The sequence below is a fragment of the Poromitra crassiceps genome (assembly GCF_964638095.1).
Source record: "Poromitra crassiceps genome assembly, chromosome: 3".
Taxonomy (NCBI): Eukaryota; Metazoa; Chordata; class Actinopteri; order Beryciformes; family Melamphaidae; genus Poromitra; species Poromitra crassiceps.
This window is the reverse complement of record NC_139625.1, coordinates 88,970,571-88,991,563: the sequence shown is the minus strand read 5'-3', so window position 1 is coordinate 88,991,563 and position 20,993 is coordinate 88,970,571. Positions and strand designations below refer to the sequence as shown.

The window sequence follows — 20,993 nt, the reverse complement described above, 5'->3', positions numbered from 1 at the left end:
TCATTGTAAACACAGGAACATCCCATAATATTGTTGTCATTGTAAACACAGGAACATCCCATAATATTGTTGTCATTGTAAACACAGGAACATCCCATAATGTTATTGTCATTGTAAACACAGGAACATCCCATAATATTGTTGTCATTGTAAACACAGGAACATCCCATAATATTGTTGTCATTGCAAATACAGGAACATCCCATAATATTGTTGTCATTGTAAACACAGGAACATCCCATAATATTGTTGTCATTGTAAACACAGGAACATCCCATAATATTGTTGTCATTGTAAACACAGGAACATCCCATAATGTTGATGTCATTGCAAATACAGGAACATCCCATAATATTGTTGTCATTGTAAACACAGGAACATCCCATAATATTGTTGTCATTGTAAACACAGGAACATCCCATAATATTGTTGTCATTGTAAACACAGGAACATCCCATAATGTTATTGTCATTGTAAACACAGGAACATCCCATAATATTGTTGTCATTGTAAACACAGGAACATCCCATAATATTGTTGTCATTGTAAACACAGGAACATCCCATAATATTGTTGTCATTGTAAACACAGGAACATCCCATAATATTGTTGTCATTGTAAACACAGGAACATCCCATAATATTGTTGTCATTGTAAACACAGGAACATCCCATAATGTTATTGTCATTGTAAACACAGGAACATCCCATAATATTGTTGTCATTGTAAACACAGGAACATCCCATAATATTGTTGTCATTGTAAACACAGGAACATCCCATAATGTTGTTGTCATTGTAAACACAGGAACATCCCATAATATTGTTGTCATTGTAAACACAGGAACATCCCATAATATTGTTGTCATTGCAAACACAGGTACATCCCATAGTCGCAAATTCATTGCTCCTTTTCTTCTTTCTTCTAGTCAATACAGCTGCTCAGGCCGTTGCTCTGACCATGGCTCCTCAGATGAAGCAGCGCAGTGGGCGTGGCCTGTTTTCTCTACTCTGCTGCTGTTTGGAGAGAAGTGAGCAGCCAGAGATCACCTACGTCCATGATGACAACATGGCGACCATGACGACACTAGAACCCATGCCCCCCATCCAACACCTGGATGCTATGTTTACTGAGCTAGTGGTGAGTACAAGTGTGTTGAGTGCTGCTGACACAAGCTGAAGCTGTCTGTGTAGACAGGCAATTTGGCTATTGCACTATTTCACTGGTAACATCAATGGTAAACATCAGGTTTTGGTGTCAGCAGGGTGGGAATTACATGGAGGCCATCCGGCCATGGCCTCCGTTGCCCCTCCCTCTGGCCGTGATGCCCTGAGATCTCTATAAGGCCACCTTGGCAGTGCCCTGCTACCAGCCTGCTACTGTCAGTTGCTTTAAAAGCATCAGTGGTCTCAGTTTAATGTAGCCTGCCCTGTGCAAAGGATGTGTCATTGGCTCATTTTAACACACATTTCAGAAGAAATCGCTCTTATGATGTCAATGGAGCAATTGCCTATTGCCTTTGTGGCCTGACATGTGACCAGTAGCCTCATTAGACCAGAATGCAACAGCCACTAAAAGGTATGATTCCCAAACACAAACATGCCCAATCAGAAGCAGTGAATGTTGTACATTATACAACATGGGACAGGTAGTTTATTTGCTGACATGGGACTAGTCAAAATAGGTACAAGTATCAATAGTCAAGTTTATCGATTTGAGTCCGGCATTATTCGAGTTGCAATTTCCCAGAATAAAATTGGCTAGGTGGACCGCGGTGTCTGTGAGTCACAATTTGTCACGAACATGACAAATTGGACGATACTGGACGGCGGTGATGTCTGTCAGACAACAAGGATGCTGACATGAAACTGCCTCTGCGACGGAGACGTTTTTGGTGTGTCTCCGACTCCGCCGTTAAGGTGGGAATATTCTCCAATGTCAGCCTGACCTATATACTCCAACGTCAGCTTGACGAGGGGGTCACAGGGAAGTCCCCAGCAAAATGAGTAGATTGTGTGATCTCACTAGGATTTCAATGACTAGAAGTTAGCCCAAGGAGAGAATGTAGTGCAGATAGAAGTTAGCCCAAGGAGAGAATGTAGTGCAGATAGAAGTTAGCCCAAGGAGAGAATGTAGTGCAGATAGAAGTTAGCCCAAGGAGAGAATGTAGTGCATCATGATATACTTGGTAATAGTGTCTGAGCGGATTTCCAACCGGGGATCTCACGCACACCAGGCATCCGACATGTCCATTCAGCTAAAGGGCCAGGCCCGCTACAGCGGACTAGGGCATTCACAGACTAGTCTACTAGTAAAAGCACTAGTCGACACTGTGCTTAGTAGTCGACTAGTCTTTTTTTTTTATCTTTAAGAAAGAACATGAGGTATTTACACGACATACATGGACTATCATATCCCATATCCCCCACAAAGAACATCAAAACACAACAAAACAAGAAAACTGCATAAGATACACAATAATCCAAGAACAAACAAGACTAGTGGACAAACAACCAAACAAAAACAATGCATTCAAAGTAAATACATAGATCTTGCCATGTTGGCAGCTAGGAAATGCATAGCTTTAAATTGGAAAGCATCCAATCCCCCAGCTGTAGTTCACTGGTGGAATGAACTCTCAAGCTACCATACGTTGGATAACATTGAGCAAAGGCAGATTCTTAGACATCCCCAAAATATGGCAACCACATACAGAGTTTGACTTTTTACCCCAGTGTCATTAGGCTTATCAGGATAGGAGCTGAATGCATTGTTTTTGTTTGGTTGTTTGTCCAATAGTCTTGTTCTTGGATTATTGTGTATCTTATGCAGTTTTCTTGTTTTGTTTTGTTGTGTTTTGATGTTCTTTGTGGGGGATATGGGATATGATAGTCCATGTATGTCGTGTAAATACCTCATGTTCTTTCTTAAAGATAAAAAAAAAAAAAAAAAAAAAGGCTAGTCGACTACCTTTAGGGACGACTAGTCTACTAGTAAAATTCACTAGTCGTGAATGCCCTACAGTGGACATGTACTGTAGGAGACTTTTGTCATAATATATGTCCGGCCTTTCTAGAAGCACGTCCACATGCCCGTCCACGCGCGCCAGGAGCGAGGCTCAACTGAGGGACCAGCTTTCACTCTCTTGTTATCTCCCCATCTACATTATATTAGACTTGCTCTGTTCACGTCAGCTGTGTCGAGTCACATTTTCGGGGAGCTGCACGCCAGCACGCGGTGCATTCGGCAAGGGACACTGTAGCATGTTTTCCACATGAATTGTGTGACCATGTTGTCTCATTCTCTCTTCTTTACTCACTTCCTTGTTCTTTCTTCTTTTCTACTCTCCTGTTCTCGCTTCCCCTGTTCTTTCTTCTCCTCCTCTTCTCCTTCACCTCCTTCCCAGGATGAATTGGACCTCACAGAGGAACATAGGACTCGAATGTTTGCATTGCCAGCAGAGAAAAAATGGCAGATCTACTGTAGTAAGAAAAAGGTGAGAATACTAACACTCAGTGTATGCTAAAGTGTTAGCATGGCGCACTTGAGCCATGCAATCTACCGGACACATATGATGCCTAGTAGGTAAGTGTGGTGTCCCCATAACCTTTGACCTCTGCATGTCTGTGCATTTCAGGAGACAGAGGAGAATAAAGGCGCAACTAGCTGGCCAGAGTTTTACATTGACCAGCTCAAGTCCATGGCTACTGTGAGTAACCTCAAGTCCAACTTACCATCCTGATTACATTACATTACATTACGTCATTTGGCAGACGCTTTTATCCAAAGCGACTTACAATAACACATTTTTTGTCAGCAATAGAGCAATCAACTATGGAGCACAGTCTATGACAACTACAACTTCTGAAGGAACAGTGGTACAAGTTTAGGTTAGTGGTACAAGGTTGGTTAGTTTTTTTTTTTTTTTTTTTTTTTATAAGGAAAGAGAGAGAACGAAGTTAGATCAAGAAGGTCCCAGATGGAGCCTGAAAAGGTGTGTCTTTAGTCTTTTCCGAAATATCGGCAGTGATTCAGCAGTCCTGACCGAAGGTGGAAGCTCGTTCCACCATTGAGGTGCCAGGGACGAGAAGAGTCGAGATCGGGATGAGCGACTTTTGAGCCCCCGTAGCGAAGGAGGGGCGAGGCGACCTGCACTAGTGGAGGAGCGAAGGGAGCGCTGAGAGGTTTGGAACCTGACCATAGATTGCAGGTCCTGATCTTTTGCTTTCATTTGAATTCAGACATAGATGGCCTTAGTAACAATTACCACCAACATTGTTGTGTGGCACTAATAAAGTATCTTGTATCTTGTATCTTGTACCTGCTTTGCTTCTTTAAAATTATACCAGCGGTTTTAAGATGTTTGGTATTTGATAGTTAAATGAATGTTTTTGAGTTAATGCACAGACAGAGTCAATGCAGTACTTTTACTTTCTGGCATTTTTCTGATTTAACATATCTAAGAATCTAAGTGGTGCATGGTGAAATGAAAATAAGCCATAGGCTACAATCTATTTCTTAAACTCATGTAGGCGACGTGCTGTGTAATACAGAGGCAAAGTGAACATCACTTCCTGCTTCAGCACTGTACCAGAGATTATCTTCCGCAATTGATTTTCCCATAGACATTTCGTAAAATGTTTATAAAAATAGTTTTACTTGGTCAAACCAAACGGCTCAGATATATATCGGGAGAGACCATAGAACATTTCACTCGGACCAAAACAACATACATTTTTTTCTTTCTTTAAACCCGCATTTCTTTTACGTTTTGGTCTGAGTGAAATGTTATGCGATCTCTCCTGTTTCTAAATATATCTGTACCGTTTGGTTTGAACAAGTAAAACTATTTTTATAAGCATTTTACGAAATGTCTATGGGAAAATAAATGGCGGATGAAAATCTCTGGTACAGTGCTGAAGCAGGAAGTGACGTTCCACTTTGGCTCTCTATTGTGTCTTCACTTTAAATTGTGTCGTCCTCTTCAATGAAGTCTCCGCACTGCGTGTTGAGCGTTGAGCTTCAATGAAGTCTCTGCACTGCGTGTTGAGCGTTGAGCTTCAATGAAGTCTCTGCACTGCGTGTTGAGCATTGATCAGCGTTCATTGAGTGGAAAGTATCAAGTTATTCTTTACTGTGGGGCATCCGGCTGTGTAGCACTAGATTCCCTGCCTACCAACACGAGGGCTGCAGGTTCGCGCCCCCGTGTTACCTCCGGCTTGGTCGGCCGTCCATACAGGCAGGATTGGCTGTGTCTGTGGGTGATTTCGTTGCATTTTTAAAGTGTGCTATATAAATAAAAATTATAATCCTTATTATTATTATTATTATTATTATTATTATTATTATTATTATTATTATTATTATTATTAGCAGCAGCAGCAGCAGCAGCAGCAGCCTATTTTGAAATTTGAATTGCTGTGAGCCATTTCTGTTTTCCACCTCTCTTCTCAGAGGAAGACTCTGCTGGCACTGGAGGAGGCGGAAGATGGACGGAATCAAGTCATAGAGAGCCTGAAGACAGCACTAAGGACACAGCCCATGAGGTAGATAGAGCCTGAAGACAGCACTAAGGACACAGCCCATGAGGTAGATAGAGCCTGAAGACAGCACTAAGGACACAGCCCATGAGGTAGATAGAGCCTGAAGACAGCACTAAGGACACAGCCCATGAGGTAGATAGAGCCTGAAGACAGCACTAAGGACACAGCCCATGAGGTAGATAGAGCCTGAAGACAGCACTAAGGACACAGCCCATGAGGTAGATAGAGCCTGAAGACAGCACTAAGGACACAGCCCATGAGGTAGATAGAGCCTGAAGACAGCACTAAGGACACAGCCCATGAGGTAGAGCCTGTGAGGTTTGACTCTGCTCATTCTTAAGCTTTCATCTCTGGCTCCTAAATACAGCTGCAAAGCTCCCAGCAGTCTACTGTAAATATTGGAACACATGATTGTTTTACCACACTTTGTTCCACAACTCACAAAGATTATTCTTGCATTACAATGTCTGTCCAAACTCAGTTGGAAGGTGAGGCGCACAGATAAAAATACACTTGTGTTAAAGGTCTGCCAGAGGCAAATGAGAGCAAACATTAGAAATGAATTTGGAAAAGGAAGGAATTCTGTTAATGTAGTAATTCCATAATTGAATATCTAGATGCAGATCTCCACCAGGCTCTGCAAAGCCTAACCATGTATCTAAAGTCAGGAACTCGCCTTTTCTCAAAGGAGCTGCCTTATCCAATTAGCCTGCTCACTGCAGGTCAAACACCACTGGTGCCTCAAATTGTCAACACAACTGCTAACAAAACTTTCTGTCCTTAACTTGCAAGCTACAGTAAGTAACTTTCCAATGCATATCCATATCACGTGCACGCCTACCGGCTGCAGGAGTGAGGCATGAGGAGTGAGGCATGAGGAGTGAGGCATGAGGAGTCAGCACTAATGATGATATAAAACAGTCAATATGTGGAAGCAGGACATGGCAACTGCAAATACACTGATGGTCATGTGGTTAGAAGTTGTTGAGAAGGAAATTAGAGGAGGCGACCGCCTACTGTAAAAAGACTATTCCAACACGATATACCATCTGGATTGTACAACTGAAATATGTATTTTCCTTTCTCACATATTATGTGTGGTGGCCTCCAAAAACCCTTCACCTGGTGGGAATTTGACATTTTCATTTTTTGATATTTCCATAAATTAGAAGATCCCCTATAGGTATAACTTTTGGAATGACTGAGATAGCTCTCTCAGATCAAAAGTTAGGAGGATTTTAATCTGTGATGTGTCTAAAAGTAAAATACGAGAAAAATGGCTTCCACAACATTCTATTTTAGTGGCATTGCACCAAATACATAAAAATGAATACTTTCCCTTTTGTTTTATGAAAATAATTATTCAGCATGATGTAGGCTACTATGGAGATGAACGTAACCAAATCACAGATCTGAAAATACCTGCAAAACTCATTTCAACCTTCTTTGGCTCATTACCAACAATGTGTAGCAGCAACATCATGTCAAGGGTTCTCCCAGGCCGCCACACATGATTTTTGAAAATATTTGGAAAGTAACCTAATTCCCCCTATAGGTTTGTGACTCGATTCATTGACTTGGACGGCCTGACGTGTATCCTAAACTTCCTCAAGTCGATGGACTACGAGACGACCGAGTCCCAGATCCACACGTCGCTTATCGGCTGCATCAAAGCTCTGATGAACAACTCCCAGGGCAGAGCCCACGTCCTGGCACACAGCCAAAGCATCAATACTATTGCACAAAGTCTCGCTACTGAAAACATGAAAACCAAGGTATGCTGCTCTAACGTCAAGGTTACCACATCGTTTCAAAGTCATCATAATAATGAAACCTGCACTAGGCAACTTTGAATGTTGGCAGCCTCAAATGCTACCAAGGCTTGACTGAAGTTTGAAGACTTAAATTCCCCCAAAATCGTTTAACATCACATCAGTAAACTGCCCATTATTGGTATTGGCAACACTATACATACAGCCTTGTGTATAGACGGATTTCAACTTGACAACATAAACATTCTAAATTTCCCCCAAGCTGAGTTCCTGTTGCGGTGTTTGCTAGTGCAATAACTGACAGGACATAAGCTAGGTTCCAAACTGTTCCCTAGCAACACAATTACGTGAAAACCATCTATAAACGAAAACATTTTCTCTGCCTGGGTTTTACTTGACCATTCTCTCCATCCCTAGGTTGCAGTGTTGGAGATCCTTGGTGCAGTCTGTTTGGTGCCAGGAGGCCATAAGAAAATACTAGAATCCATGCTGCACTACCAGAGGTTTGCTTCAGAGAGAACACGCTTTCAGGTGTGTTTTTGTGCCAGTTCATTTGCGTGTGTACTTTGTAGAACTGTCTGCAAAATAATATGCAAGTGTTGCTGAAGTAAATACATGTTACTGTACAGTGAGCTCTTCACAGTTTGACTTGTTGCAAAATACGCGGGGGGACATTCAAATAAGGTGGTTGTTCAAATAACCAAAAATGTTGCTATCAACTGGCTTTGTACTACGACTATAGACAATAGAACTGCAACAATTAGTCCATCAACAATTTCTTTATAATTGATTAATCGTTTAGACTAATTTCTAAGAAACAAATACTAAAATGCTCTCATTGCAGCTTCTTAAATGTGGGTATTTTAAATAAAAAAGAATGAACCAATAACATGAACCTTATGCAGTAAATAAAACGGAATGAACCAATAACATTAACCTTATGCGGTAAATAAAACAGAATGTGTGTATCTGTGCGCGTGTGTGTGCATGCATGCGTGTGTGTGTGTGTGTGTGTGTGCATGCGTGTGTGTGTGTGTGTGTGTGCATGCGTGTGTGTGTGCACATGCATGTGTGTGTGCACATGCATGTGTGTACAGACTCTGCTGACAGACTTGGATAGATCCACCGGCCGCTACAGAGATGAAGTCAGTCTGAAGACAGCCATCATGTCCTTCACCAATGCTGTGCTCAGCAAAGGAGCAGGAGAGGTGAGGACCAAGCAGCTACCTCAGGCTTAGACAGAGGAAGCCTAAAATCTGTAGTTCCTCGAATGGCCACTTGAGGCTGGCTCGCCATTCAACCCATGTTAAAATGCCCATCTTTACAACAGAATTAAGCATGTTTACAGCCTGGTTCAAAACACGGTTTTGGTCTATATAGCTAATTTCACCTTTCATAACTGTACGGGGTTTAATTTTTAGATAACTCATCTGTTTAGAGTTAAATAGCCAATAGAAAAGTCTATGTTTTGGGGATGATTGACAGGTCACCTATCCAATGATAGCACAGCTTGCCGATCATGGACCAATAGCCCGTGCTCCAGTGACCGTGTCATACATATATCAAATGCATTTTGAAATATATATTGTTAATGTACAGTGTTGTTTATGGTTTATTAAAAGGATCCCCATTAGCTGCCACCAAGACGACCGCTAGTCTTCCTGGGGTCCAAACACATTACACATTACATGACAAATGATAGTAAAATGCAAGCAATGGTAAAATGCAATAGTAATTCTTTTCTTTCTTTCAATCATACACTAAGAAAATATATTTGACATCCATTTACTATATATTTCAAAATGGATTTCAAAATACATTTGAAATATGTAAAAATTGTCCACTTCATATATTTCAATTAATATATTTTAAATGTATTACATTAATTCATTTAAATGCATTTCTATTACCATATCATGAATGTATTTAAAATGAAATGATAATACTTTTTATATAACAGCGGATGAATTTAGAACAGTGATTAAACTTAAGCCTACATTAAACGCTTTTAACGGACACCTGCTGGCGAATCAAGAGTTTTCACACAGACCATGATATCATTTTTCTTTACTGATGAAAGACCTTCCTTCACTGTTTCCTCTTCAAGCCAGAGTTACTCTGTGTGTGTGTGTGTGTGTGTGTGTGTGTGTCTGTCTGTCTGTCTGTCTGTCTGTCTGTCTGTCTGTCTGTCTGTCTGTCTGTCAGTCTGACAGTCTTTCTGTCTGTCTCTTCAGGCCAGTCTAGAGTTCCGTATCCACCTGCGTTATGAATTCCTGATGCTGGGCATCCAACCAGTCATTGACAAACTACGCTCCCATGAAAACTCCACGTTGGACAGGTACGCTATCACTGCAACTCCTAACTTAATGGACAGGTATGCTATCACTGCAACTCCTAACTTAATGGACAGGTACGCTATCACTGCAACTCCTAACTTAATGGACAGGTACGCTATCACTGCAACTCCTAACTTAATGGACAGGTATGCTATCACTGCAACTCCTAACTTAATGGACAGGTACGCTATCACTGCAACTCCTAACTTAATGGACAGGTACGCTATCACTGCAACTCCTAACTTAATGGACAGGTACGCTATCACTGCAACTCCTAACTTAATGGACAGGTACGCTATCACTGCAACTCCTAACTTAATGGACAGGTACGCTATCACTGCAACTCCTAACTTAATGGACAGGTACGCTATCACTGCAACTCCTAACTTAATGGACAGGTACGCTATCACTGCAACTCCTAACTTAATGGACAGGTACGCTATCACTGCAACTCCTAACTTAATGGACAGGTACGCTATCACTGCAACTCCTAACTTAATGGACAGGTACGCTATCACTGCAACTCCTAACTTAATGGTTGTACATGTAGCATTTTTAAGCATCAATGTATCAATGTATTGACATATTAACTGTGATCCCTCTGTGTGATTTCTTCCCCTGTCAAAAATACATCCTTTCATGGCTGTGAAAGTTTTGGAATGATTATTCTATTTTACTGTTAGTCAACCTACTCTTCATCGCCTTGGATATGACATGATCATCAAAGCCCCCCTCCAGTATATTTGGTCATTTTAAAACCCAAAAATGTGTGTGTGTTTTTTTTAGTTCAAATACCTGGGTATTGAGTGCACCTATTTAATAATCTATGCCTAGAAAATCACAAAAATCACTTTTCTCTTTCCACACTTTTTCACATCAAAAGTAAATTTTTCAAGATTTCATTCATAACACTAATCTACAGTTTACTGACGTCACATTGCACTATAAAATTTCTACCCCATTTCAACCAATCATATCACGACATGGCAGCTGTCAATCAATCTTCATTTCAGGAGAATTTTCTCCTCCAAATGAAGGAGAAAATGGCACCTAGTGTCTGTAATCTGGCAGAATTTCTAGCCCATAAACTAACTACTAACTTGGCCAATTGCATGTAATAAAGCAAACGGTAATGCCTAAGAACGCAAAGACATGTAACTGGCTCGTTAAACTCGCATTCCAGGATAACGTTAACTAAGGGGTCGCCCCTCGGAGATTCCAAGCAGGCGGACAGCACTCATGCATCGGATTGGGATTGGCCAATGCCAAAGCCAGTCCCCAGAATTGTCAAATCAAATCATCGACACACTATTATGGTCCGCCTATCAACCCTGTCATCTCAGACTTTCTTTTTTCAAACTCTGAAACGTCTCCGACCCTCACTACTTGCATTCCGTTGGGTTCATTGATATTTCATATGTCTCTGAGTCATGTCCTGACCATGTTAATTAGCAGCGGCTTACAACTCTGCTCAGTTAATAGCAGACACCAGCTGATCCAATTTAAAGTCGCTAACCGTCTCCACTACTCCAAACAGAAATTACACAAGATCTTCCCTTCTGTCTCACCACTGTGTGACAGGTGTCAGGTGTCAGAGCGTACACTATCTCATGCCTTCTGGTTCTGCCCTTCATTAACGGGATTCTGGGCCAAAATATTTGATTGGTAGCTACTCTAAGGCCTACAAAACGACCCTAGCCGGAGGCAGAACTCGCCATCTTCGGCTGAGTCCTTTCTGAACTTTCCTACAGCTGTGCAACAATCTTTGACACTGGGGACAACTGTCCCCAAAATACTAATTTTGAAGGAATGGAAGTCCTCCTCTTCACCTTCTTTTCAGGTGTGGCTGATGGACATGATCTCTGTTATCCAGATGGAGAGACTCCGGTCCTTGATTTTCATCATAATCTGGTTTTCCATAATAATAATAAGTTCGGTGTTTATCCCTGTGTTGCTGTCTGTTGTAGTGTAAAACGACTAAAGGGAGAGCAGGTGGTTACATGAAAGTGAGTGAGAAAAGGAGAAGATACTGAATAATGACATCACAACAGTATAATCCTAATGTTAATTTAAAATTAAATATTCTCCAAAAAACATTTTAAAAAAGTAGACGCTGCCCTGCAGCGTCGAGATTGCATTCCTTACAGCGCCCCCTACTTATAATAGTTCCAGCGCGGCTGGTTGATTACCTCCACCAAAGAGGTTATGTTTTCGGGGCCCTTTGTCTGTTTGTTAGCAGGTCTGTTTGTTAGCAGGTCTGTTTGTTACATTTTGGCGTGGATCCGATTCGGGTCGAGAGAGGGGGGCGGGGCTAGTATAAAGGGGCCGTAGCTAGGGACAGGAAGATTGTAGAGAGTTGGGGTTCGACGGGTGGCTAGGTAGAGTGGCTAGGTGTATCTGGGTGGCTGGAGGGGGCATGGTCAGGAAAGGGAAGGGGCTAGGGGAAAGGGGTTGTAGCTAGGGATAGGAATGTCAGAGATAGTCTGGGTTCGAGGGGTGGTTAGGGGGAGGAGCTGTGGGGATGTGGGTGGGTCACAGTCGGGGTTCTCATATCATAGCAGACTGGAGTATTGGCCTTGGTGGAGGTCTGTGCTCTCCGAGTGCACTTCTATAGGTGGAAATGGATTCCTTGCTTTGGTTGTGTTGTTGATGAGTATTTGCTGTTGTGTTTCAGACACTTGGACTTCTTTGAGCTTTTGAGGAATGAAGATGAACTTGAGCTGTCCAAACGTTTTGATGCTGTGAGTCACGCAGATGTTTCATACCACTTCAACACTCGAACCCTTCTATACAATGACACCATTAAGCCCATGCCTATTGACTGGTCCCAGTCGTTAGTTAAGCCCATGCCTATTGACTGGTCCCAGTCGTTAGTTAAGCCCATGCCTATTGACTGGTCCTTGGACTTTGGCTGTTTATAGTTTTTGTTTGATGTTTCCTCAGATCCACATAGAGACTAAGAGTGCCAGTCAGGCGTTTGAGCTGATCAGGAAGAATCTGAACCACACTGAAGCTCACCCGCACTTCCTCTCTGTGCTACAACACTGTCTGATGATACCATGTAAGTCTCTGATGATGCCATGCAAGTCTCTGATGATGCCATGCAAGTCTCTGATGATGTCATGCAAGTCTCTGATGATGCCATGCAAGTCTCTGATGATGTCATGTAAGTCTCTGATTATGCCATGCAAGTCTCTGATGATGTCATGCAAGTCTCTGACGATGTCATGCAAGTCTCTGACGATGCCATGCAAGTCTCTGACGATGTCATGTAAGTCTCTGACGATGCCATGCAAGTCTCTGACGATGCCATGCAAGTCTCTGACGATGTCATGCAAGTCTCTGACGATGCCATGTAAGTCTCTGAAGATGCCATGTAAGTCTCTGATGATGCCATGCAAGTCTCTGATGATGCCATGCAAGTCTCTGATGATGCCATGCAAGTCTCTGATGATGCCATGCAAGTCTCTGATGATGCCATGCAAGTCTCTGACGATGCCATGCAAGTCTCTGACGATGCCATGTAAGTCTCTGAAGATGTCATGCAAGTCTCTGACGATGCCATGCAAGTCTCTGACGATGCCATGCAAGTCTCTGACGATGCCATGTAAGTCTCTGATGATGCCATGCAAGTCTCTGATGATGCCATGTAAGTCTGCCTGCCTGCCTAAACTTCCAATTTGAATAACTCTAGTGGTATGAGAAAACACGATCCATGATCCAGTCTTTCGGTTCGTTCAGATCAAGTATATCTGGAGCACTCTTCTGACCTTGTTTCTCTCTCTTTTTGACTCTTGTTCCCTCTCTTTCTCTCGCTGTCTATTTCTCTCCCAGATAAGCACAATGGGAACACGATTCAGTACTGGTTACTGTTGGACCGGATAGTTCAGCAGCTGGTCCTCCAGAACGACAAAGGTGACAACCCCGACGTCGCTCCATTAGAGAACTTCAACGTCAAAAATGTGGTCCGCATGTAAGTCTCTACCTTTGACTGCTGAGCAGTTGTGACAGAGCAGCTGACAGAATGTATGGAGTGTACAGATCAGTTGTTACATGCAGCTGACAGAATGTATGCAGTGTACAGATCAGTTGTCACATGCAGCTGACAGAATGTATGGAGTGTACAGATCAGTTGTCACATGCAGCTGACAGAATGTATGGAGTGTACAGATCAGTTGTCACATGCAGCTGACAGAATGTATGCAGTGTACAGATCAGTTGTTACATGCAGCTGACAGAATGTATGGAGTGTACAGACAGTGGTGTAAAAAGTACTCGAAAACCATACTTAAGTAAAAGTAAAGATATCTTCCCAGAAAAAGACTTTGGTAAAAGTCAAAGTCACTCATTAGAATATTACTTGAGTAAAAGTCTTAAAGTACTTGATATTTTCTGTACTTAAGTATCAAAAGTAATTTTCTGATATTAAATGTACTTAAGTATTGAAAGTAAAAAGTACAAGTAAATGCTGCAAAAAAAAATCAAGCAAAAGACATGCCTGGGCTTGAGTGGTAGTCTATTTCTTCTTCTTGACTTTTATAGCCGCTGGCAAACAACGTTATGTTGCATTACAGCCACCAAATGGAATGGCGTGTGGATGGTGATTAACGTAACTTGCAAACTAGGAGCATTGATTTGCCAAACCTGATTGCTTGCAGGCTACGCAATGTCTTCTGATTTTACTTTGTAACTAGATGCTTGGGGGAAATGTAGTGGAGTAAAAGTATCCATTTTATTTGGGAAATGTAGTGGAGTAAAAGTGAAAGTTGACAGAAATATAAATACTCAAGTAAAGTACAGATACTCAGAAAAAATACTTAAGTACAGTACTTAAGTATTTATACTTAGTTACATTACCCCACTGTGTACAGATCAGTTGTCACATGCAGCTGACAGAATGTATGCAGTGTACAGATCAGTTGTTACATGCAGCTGACAGAATATATGGAGTGTACAGATCAGTTGTTACATGCAGCTGACAGAATGTATGGAGTGTACAGATCAGTTGTTACATGTAGCTGACAGAATGTATGGAGTGTACAGATCAGTTGTTACATGCAGCTGACAGAATGTATGGAGTGTACAGATCAGTTGTTACATGCAGCTGACAGAATGTATGCAGTGTACAGATCAGTTGTTACATGCAGCTGACAGAATGTATGGAGTGTACAGATCAGTTGTTACATGCAGCTGACAGAACGTATGCAGTGTACAGATCAGTTGTTACATGCAGCTGACAGAACGTATGCAGTGTACAGATCAGTTGTTACATGCAGCTGACAGAATGTATGCAGTGTACAGATCAGTTGTTACATGCAGCTGACAGAATGTATGGAGTGTACAGATCAGTTGTTACATGCAGCTGACAGAATGTATGCAGTGTACAGATCAGTTGTTACATGCAGCTGACAGAATGTATGCAGTGTACAGATCAGTTGTTACATGCAGCTGACAGAATGTATGCAGTGTACAGATCAGTTGTTACATGTAGCTGACAGAATGTATGGAGTGTCCGCAGTGTTTCCCCTACCATTCTACAGGCTTGGCGGGGCCGCCAGGCCAACAATGCTCCCGCCAGGGCAGATTTTTATTTTATTTCTTATTTTTTCCCCCCTGCTCTCCCCAAAATGTCAATAAACCTTTGTGGCATATTATGACAATACAACAATACTGGTGTTGACAGTGTTGACAGTAATAGAAGATGCCAAATCATTCAAAACAATAAGCATTTTGCTTTTAGGAGCATCGTGCCAGCGTGCGGCGCTGTTCCAAAACGTGTCAACGTGTGTCGTTGCCTGGGAAATCCATAATACAAAATCCATAATACATCCCATAATACAACTGTTCGCATCGCATCCCATAATAGTATGATGATACTTGGGATGCCATTGCGAACATAAATGCGAACAGGTTAGCTAAGAGTTTAGCGTCGCCAGCGAGGGCCCCCACCGTTGTGGTCGGGGTACGTTTCCAAATCCCTCCAGGCCTGAAAGATTTTCTAGGGGAAAGTAAACACTGGTCCAGATCCATTTTGTCACATTTAGGTTTTTGTAAGAGAGATGCACAAGATGTTTGAAAACCCTATATTTTCCATTGATAAAAACCTGACTCACATTGTGTGTTATTGCGTGTGCGTGTGTGTGCGTGTGTGTGTGCGTGTGTGTGTGTGTGTGTGTGTGTGTGTGCGTGTGTGTGTCCGTGCCCACAGGCTGGTCAAGGAGAATGAAGTCAAACAATGGAAAGAACAGGCTGATAAAATGAGAAAAGGTAACTCGCTTTTGTATGAAATGTTTGACTTACCTACACACACACACACACACACACACACACACACACACACACACACACACAGTCATGTACACATGAATGTACACACACACGGACACGTCATATACACATGAATGCCAATGTGATTCAAGGTGACAATCCTGATGCTGTAGTCTCATAAAATATAGAAGACAATTTAAAAAACTAATTATGCACGATATATCAGTACGTCATCGCTATCGGCCGATAAAGGCTTTAAATATCGCCATTGGCCCGAAACCAATTTGCCAATATGATGAAGAAATTACGCTTTAAATATGCCCAAATGCTATATATGGCAGTGAATGTATACATTGACAGTGTTGGTGAAGATACTTTGAAAGCATAGCTTAGGAAGTTACGAAATACTTTACCATGGAAGTAGTTGGTACGCAACCTTTCCCTACTCAGGAGCCACATTGATACCAAGAAAGTTGTTGCAAGAGCCGCAATCCACAAAAAGTCGCTTTCCTCGCTTTTGTTTTGTTTTTTATGTAGTTTAGGAAACTACAAGCTATGCAGAAAAAGTAGTTCAAACTACTTTGTTAAAAAAAAAGCATTAAATTGACAATGTGCATGTGTGATATATGAAATAAAATATAATAGCCTGCAAAAAAGTCACATGCCACCAAAAATATGCCTCATTTGAGTTTATTGCAATAGTTGACACCCAGTACATTCAACGTCATATTTTTTGTTGTTGTAACAAATCTGGGTTCTTCTGGGTTTTGTGTTACCAGACAAATAAACAGTAAAGACTTGAGCGGAAATCTAAACTAAAACGGACTAGTCTTCAAACATTTGTTTTATTTGAGACGGTATGAAGTGAACAGCTTGTCGAGCTTGAACACTACTCTTCAACTTGCACCCTTTGTTTATATTAGAGTATGAACAGCTTGAACACTGGTCTGAACAATTAGGGACCTATATCCTTTTAGATGACAATGATCAATCTTATTATCATAAAGGGGACCATGGGACAAAATCCTATCAAATGGGGGTCCGTGGTCTAAATTTTGTCAGTTTAGGGGTCCCTCCAGACTTGATGTTCTCTGAAATTAGGTGGGGGGGGGGGGATGTTTTCTTAAAATCGCTTTAAAGAACACATGTACGCTTCAAAAGTCATAAAAGTGGTGGTCGTTTGTGAAGATGATCTTGCTGAACACAAACTTCTCTGTTTCATAAACGTTTGTTAACCACAGAGCTTATTTCATGCATTTAACCAAAATCCCCATCAAAAATCCCATAGCCTTTTCCTCCTACCAATCAGCAGTGCAGGGACTTCTGGGTACGTTATCCCTGCGGTACTCTCTGGGGCTTTAATCATTCAACCAATGAAACGATTTCATTCAATCATGCCTCTCTCACCCTGCACCGCCCCCTACAGAGCATCAGGACTTACTGCAGCGCTTTGAGAAGAGAGAGAGGGAGTGTGAGGCCAAGACGCAGGAGAGGGAAGACATGATGGGCCTGCTCAGCAAGATGAAGGACAAGCTGCAGAGAGAGGCTGATGACCACAAGCAAGCCAGAGCCCAGCTGGTACAGCTGTCTGCCCAGCTGCAGCAGCTCAGCGCTGTACGAGACACACACACACACACACACACACACACACACACACACACACACACACACACACACACAGAGGTCCTTGTAGGGGTTACAGAGGTCAGGGGTTCCAGAGATTCTGGTGCGTCTCCTCCGTTAAGCTGGGACATTCTCAAACGTCAGCTTGACGAGGGGGTCACCCATTCGCCAGAATAACTTGGTTAAGGTTAGGATGATGGTTTAGGTTAGGCTTAAATAACAAACATTAAATGTGACTCAGGGTTCAAAACAGGGTTGGAAACGCTGTGCCCAGGGGTGGATTCGAACTGCCAACCTTTGGCTTGCGAGGCGGACACGCTAACGGTTAACCACTGCACCAAGAGAGCTACAGTAGCTCCCTTGGTGGAGCTGATTAACGTGCCTTTATACTGGGGGGAGTGAGTTTATCCAACCTACTCGCTACCACTCAGGACCATGGATGTATTAAAAGAACTGAATAGGGGACGAGCCACGCCCACCCATGTTCGGACGGAGGCTGCTCACTGGCGCATGAAGCCATCATGGGGGGTTTTTCTTCCTGGTTTTTCTTCCTGACCATGCGGCCCAAGGCGAAGTGCGCATGTGTGCCATGACTCCCACCCCTCCCACCCATGGATGTAGATGTAGATGAAGAAAATACACCCGTTATACGGCTCTTAGTGGCTTCTGAAGAAAAAATGCCCCATAATTTTTTTTTTATAATTAAAAGAGTTGTTTTATACTTTGAGTGACACCCGGAAAAAATCCCCCTGGGTTTAACAGCTGCCGGGGTCCCCATGCAAGTGGATGGGAAATTTCCTTTCTGGGCTGCATGGCGTCACGTGACTTGCAATACAGAGCTTCGCCACCATGTTCAAATGGCTTCACAGCCCAGCGCTATTCCTGGGGGCTTGCTCAGGACTCACGAGGACTCAACATTCATTGGGTTACACATGTATCTAAACATGATGATGCAACATACTTTTGGTTCATAAATGTGAAATTCTACGTATCTGTGGACTGCAGAAAGGTACAATGCCAACATTTTATTCTAGCGACCCGGTGATGTCATGAATCCTTCTATCTAAAGTAGTTTTCTCCTCTCCCAGACTTGCAGTGTTCCAGGTGGACCTCCTGGTGCTCCTGGAGTCTCTGGAGGTGTACTTCTCCCTCCTCCTCCTGGTGCTCCTGGAGTCTCTGGAGGTGTACCTCTCCCTCCTCCACCACCACCTCCTCCTCCTCCTCCTCCTCCCACACCAGGAGGCTGCCCGCTCCCCCCGGGCATGGCCCCCCCTCCCCCTCCCCCTCCTCCAGGTGCTCCCCTGGGAACCATCCAGAAGAAGAAGAATGTTCCCCAGCCAGCTAAACCACTGAAGTCATTCAACTGGAGCACACTGTCTGAGGTAGCCTAGATCCATCTATCTATCTATCTATCTAAATGGTAAATGGTAAATGGCCTGCATTTATATAGCGCTTTTATCCAAAGCGCTTTACAGTCAGTAGATACATTCACCCATTCACACACCGATGGCGGCAGCTACCACGCAGGGTGCTGGCACACCAACGGGAGAAATTTGGGGTTCAGTGTCTTGCCCAAGGACACTTCGACATGCAGACTGGAGGAGCCGGGAATCGAACCACCGACCTCTTTTATCCAAAGCGATAAGTGGACGACCCGCTCCACCTCCTGAGCTACAGCCGCCCGTATCCATCTATATCTATCCATCCATCTATCCATCTCTCTACATATCTATCTCTCTACGTATCTATCCATCTATCCATCTATCTATCTCTCTATCTACGTATATCTACATATCCATCTATCTACGTATCTATCTATCATCTATCCATCTTTCTACGTATCTATCTATCATCTATCCATCTTTCTACGTATCTATCTATCATCTATCCATCTTTCTACGTATCTATCTATCATCTATCCATCTTTCTACGTATCTATCATCTATCCATCTTTCTATGCATCTATCTAATGGGACAAATGGATCTCATTTTAAAGGTATAATTAAATAATAATAGAGCGCCAAAGTCACACCCTCTTCCGGGTTCAGCATACGAACCAAGGAATTTCATCCGCTATTAATTTTTCAATCTACATTTTGTAAAATGCATTTCACTCAGGCCAAAATTGAGAAAAGAGGATTCCCGCACACTGTCCATTACTTTCAAAAACTTGATTTAAATAATTAACTCAAAAATAAAGATGATTGAATAAGATTTGTTTGCCCGTTTTAGTTTTTAGTTTTGGTCCGAGTGAAGGGACGTGACTTTGGCACTCTACTGTCAAGTCACTTTTGAAGCACATCTAGACTAGATTGCATCAAATTAAATTAATTTTGGTGGAGTATTTTATATTTTAATTAAAAGATATATTTGCGTGATGTACAGTACTACAACTCTAACCCCCAAGTTGATAGTATTACAACATTGTATTATGTCATTGCTTTTGTTTGTTTCAGAACAAGATAGTAGGAACTATCTGGACAGAGGTTGATGATCTCAAAGTGTTTAAAGTTCTTGATCTAGAAGACTTCCAGAAGACTTTCTCAGCTTACCAGAGACCACAAGTAAGACAAATGTGAACGCACGTGCATTATATACACATATTAAGTTTAGACAAGTCTTTGTACTGGACTGTTTGAAAGCCACAAAGTATCATTTGTAGATGGCACCATGTGGTGTGGAGCAGCTAAAGCCATCCTGTCCCCTCTCTCTGTATGAACAGAAGGACAGTGAGGAGGACCACTCTGTTGCTAAGAAGGTCAAGGAGCTGTCAGTGATCGATGGTCGTCGAGCACAGAACTGTAACATTCTGCTCTCACGGTCAGTACTATCCATATTGTTTGATTTCTACCAATAACCAAAGTGTTGTTCTGCCTTCTCCGGCCATGGCTGTGGCCGGAGGCATTATGTTTTCCAGTTGTCCGTCTGTCCATACGTACGTCCCATGCTCGTTAACGCAATATCTCAGCAACGCCTGGAGGGAATTTCTTTAAATTTGGCTCAAGATCAAGATCAAGATTCATTTATTGTCATTTTTGTCATACTTGCATACAACAAAGACCAAAATTGTACCTCACTAGAATAAGCAGTGCCAACTTAGATAGACAGACGAGACTAAAGTAAATACAAGGAACTTTAGGTGAGAAAAATAAAACGATTCTAGATTAACACATTACACGAGGGCCATGGTAGAATAAAAATAAATAAATCTGGGATAAAAAACGTAGTGCAAGTGTCACATTTAAAGTGCGATAATGTAATTTAAAAATATAAGTGCACACACATGCACACACAGACACACACATGCACACACGGACACACGCACACACACACACACACACACACACACACACACACACGCACACACACACAGACACACACGCACATGCACACACAACAGCAGCTACTTGTTGAAGTGACCACTTGGATTCAATGAGGAACTGATTCGATTT

At 42.3% G+C, this 20,993-nt stretch overlaps 1 protein-coding gene across 1 annotated transcript in view; it reads left to right on the top strand.

The window, feature by feature from the left end:
* Positions 1–1,007: 1,007 nt before the first annotated feature.
* The window catches only part of LOC310772634 (disheveled-associated activator of morphogenesis 1-like), a 40,447-nt gene continuing 20,461 nt past the window's right edge, over positions 1,008–20,993 (top strand). Inside the window, exons 1-16 of the mRNA XM_083632482.1 lie at positions 1,008–1,140; positions 3,407–3,496; positions 3,638–3,709; positions 5,455–5,546; positions 7,099–7,318; positions 7,733–7,846; positions 8,413–8,523; positions 9,550–9,653; positions 12,326–12,392; positions 12,595–12,712; positions 13,486–13,624; positions 15,860–15,918; positions 17,345–17,532; positions 18,630–18,923; positions 19,998–20,105; positions 20,264–20,361. Coding sequence (XP_083488608.1) covers positions 1,069–1,140; positions 3,407–3,496; positions 3,638–3,709; positions 5,455–5,546; positions 7,099–7,318; positions 7,733–7,846; positions 8,413–8,523; positions 9,550–9,653; positions 12,326–12,392; positions 12,595–12,712; positions 13,486–13,624; positions 15,860–15,918; positions 17,345–17,532; positions 18,630–18,923; positions 19,998–20,105; positions 20,264–20,361 — 1,946 coding nt within the window. The 5' untranslated portion in view covers positions 1,008–1,068. The remainder of the gene's footprint in view (positions 1,141–3,406; positions 3,497–3,637; positions 3,710–5,454; positions 5,547–7,098; positions 7,319–7,732; positions 7,847–8,412; positions 8,524–9,549; positions 9,654–12,325; positions 12,393–12,594; positions 12,713–13,485; positions 13,625–15,859; positions 15,919–17,344; positions 17,533–18,629; positions 18,924–19,997; positions 20,106–20,263; positions 20,362–20,993) is intronic.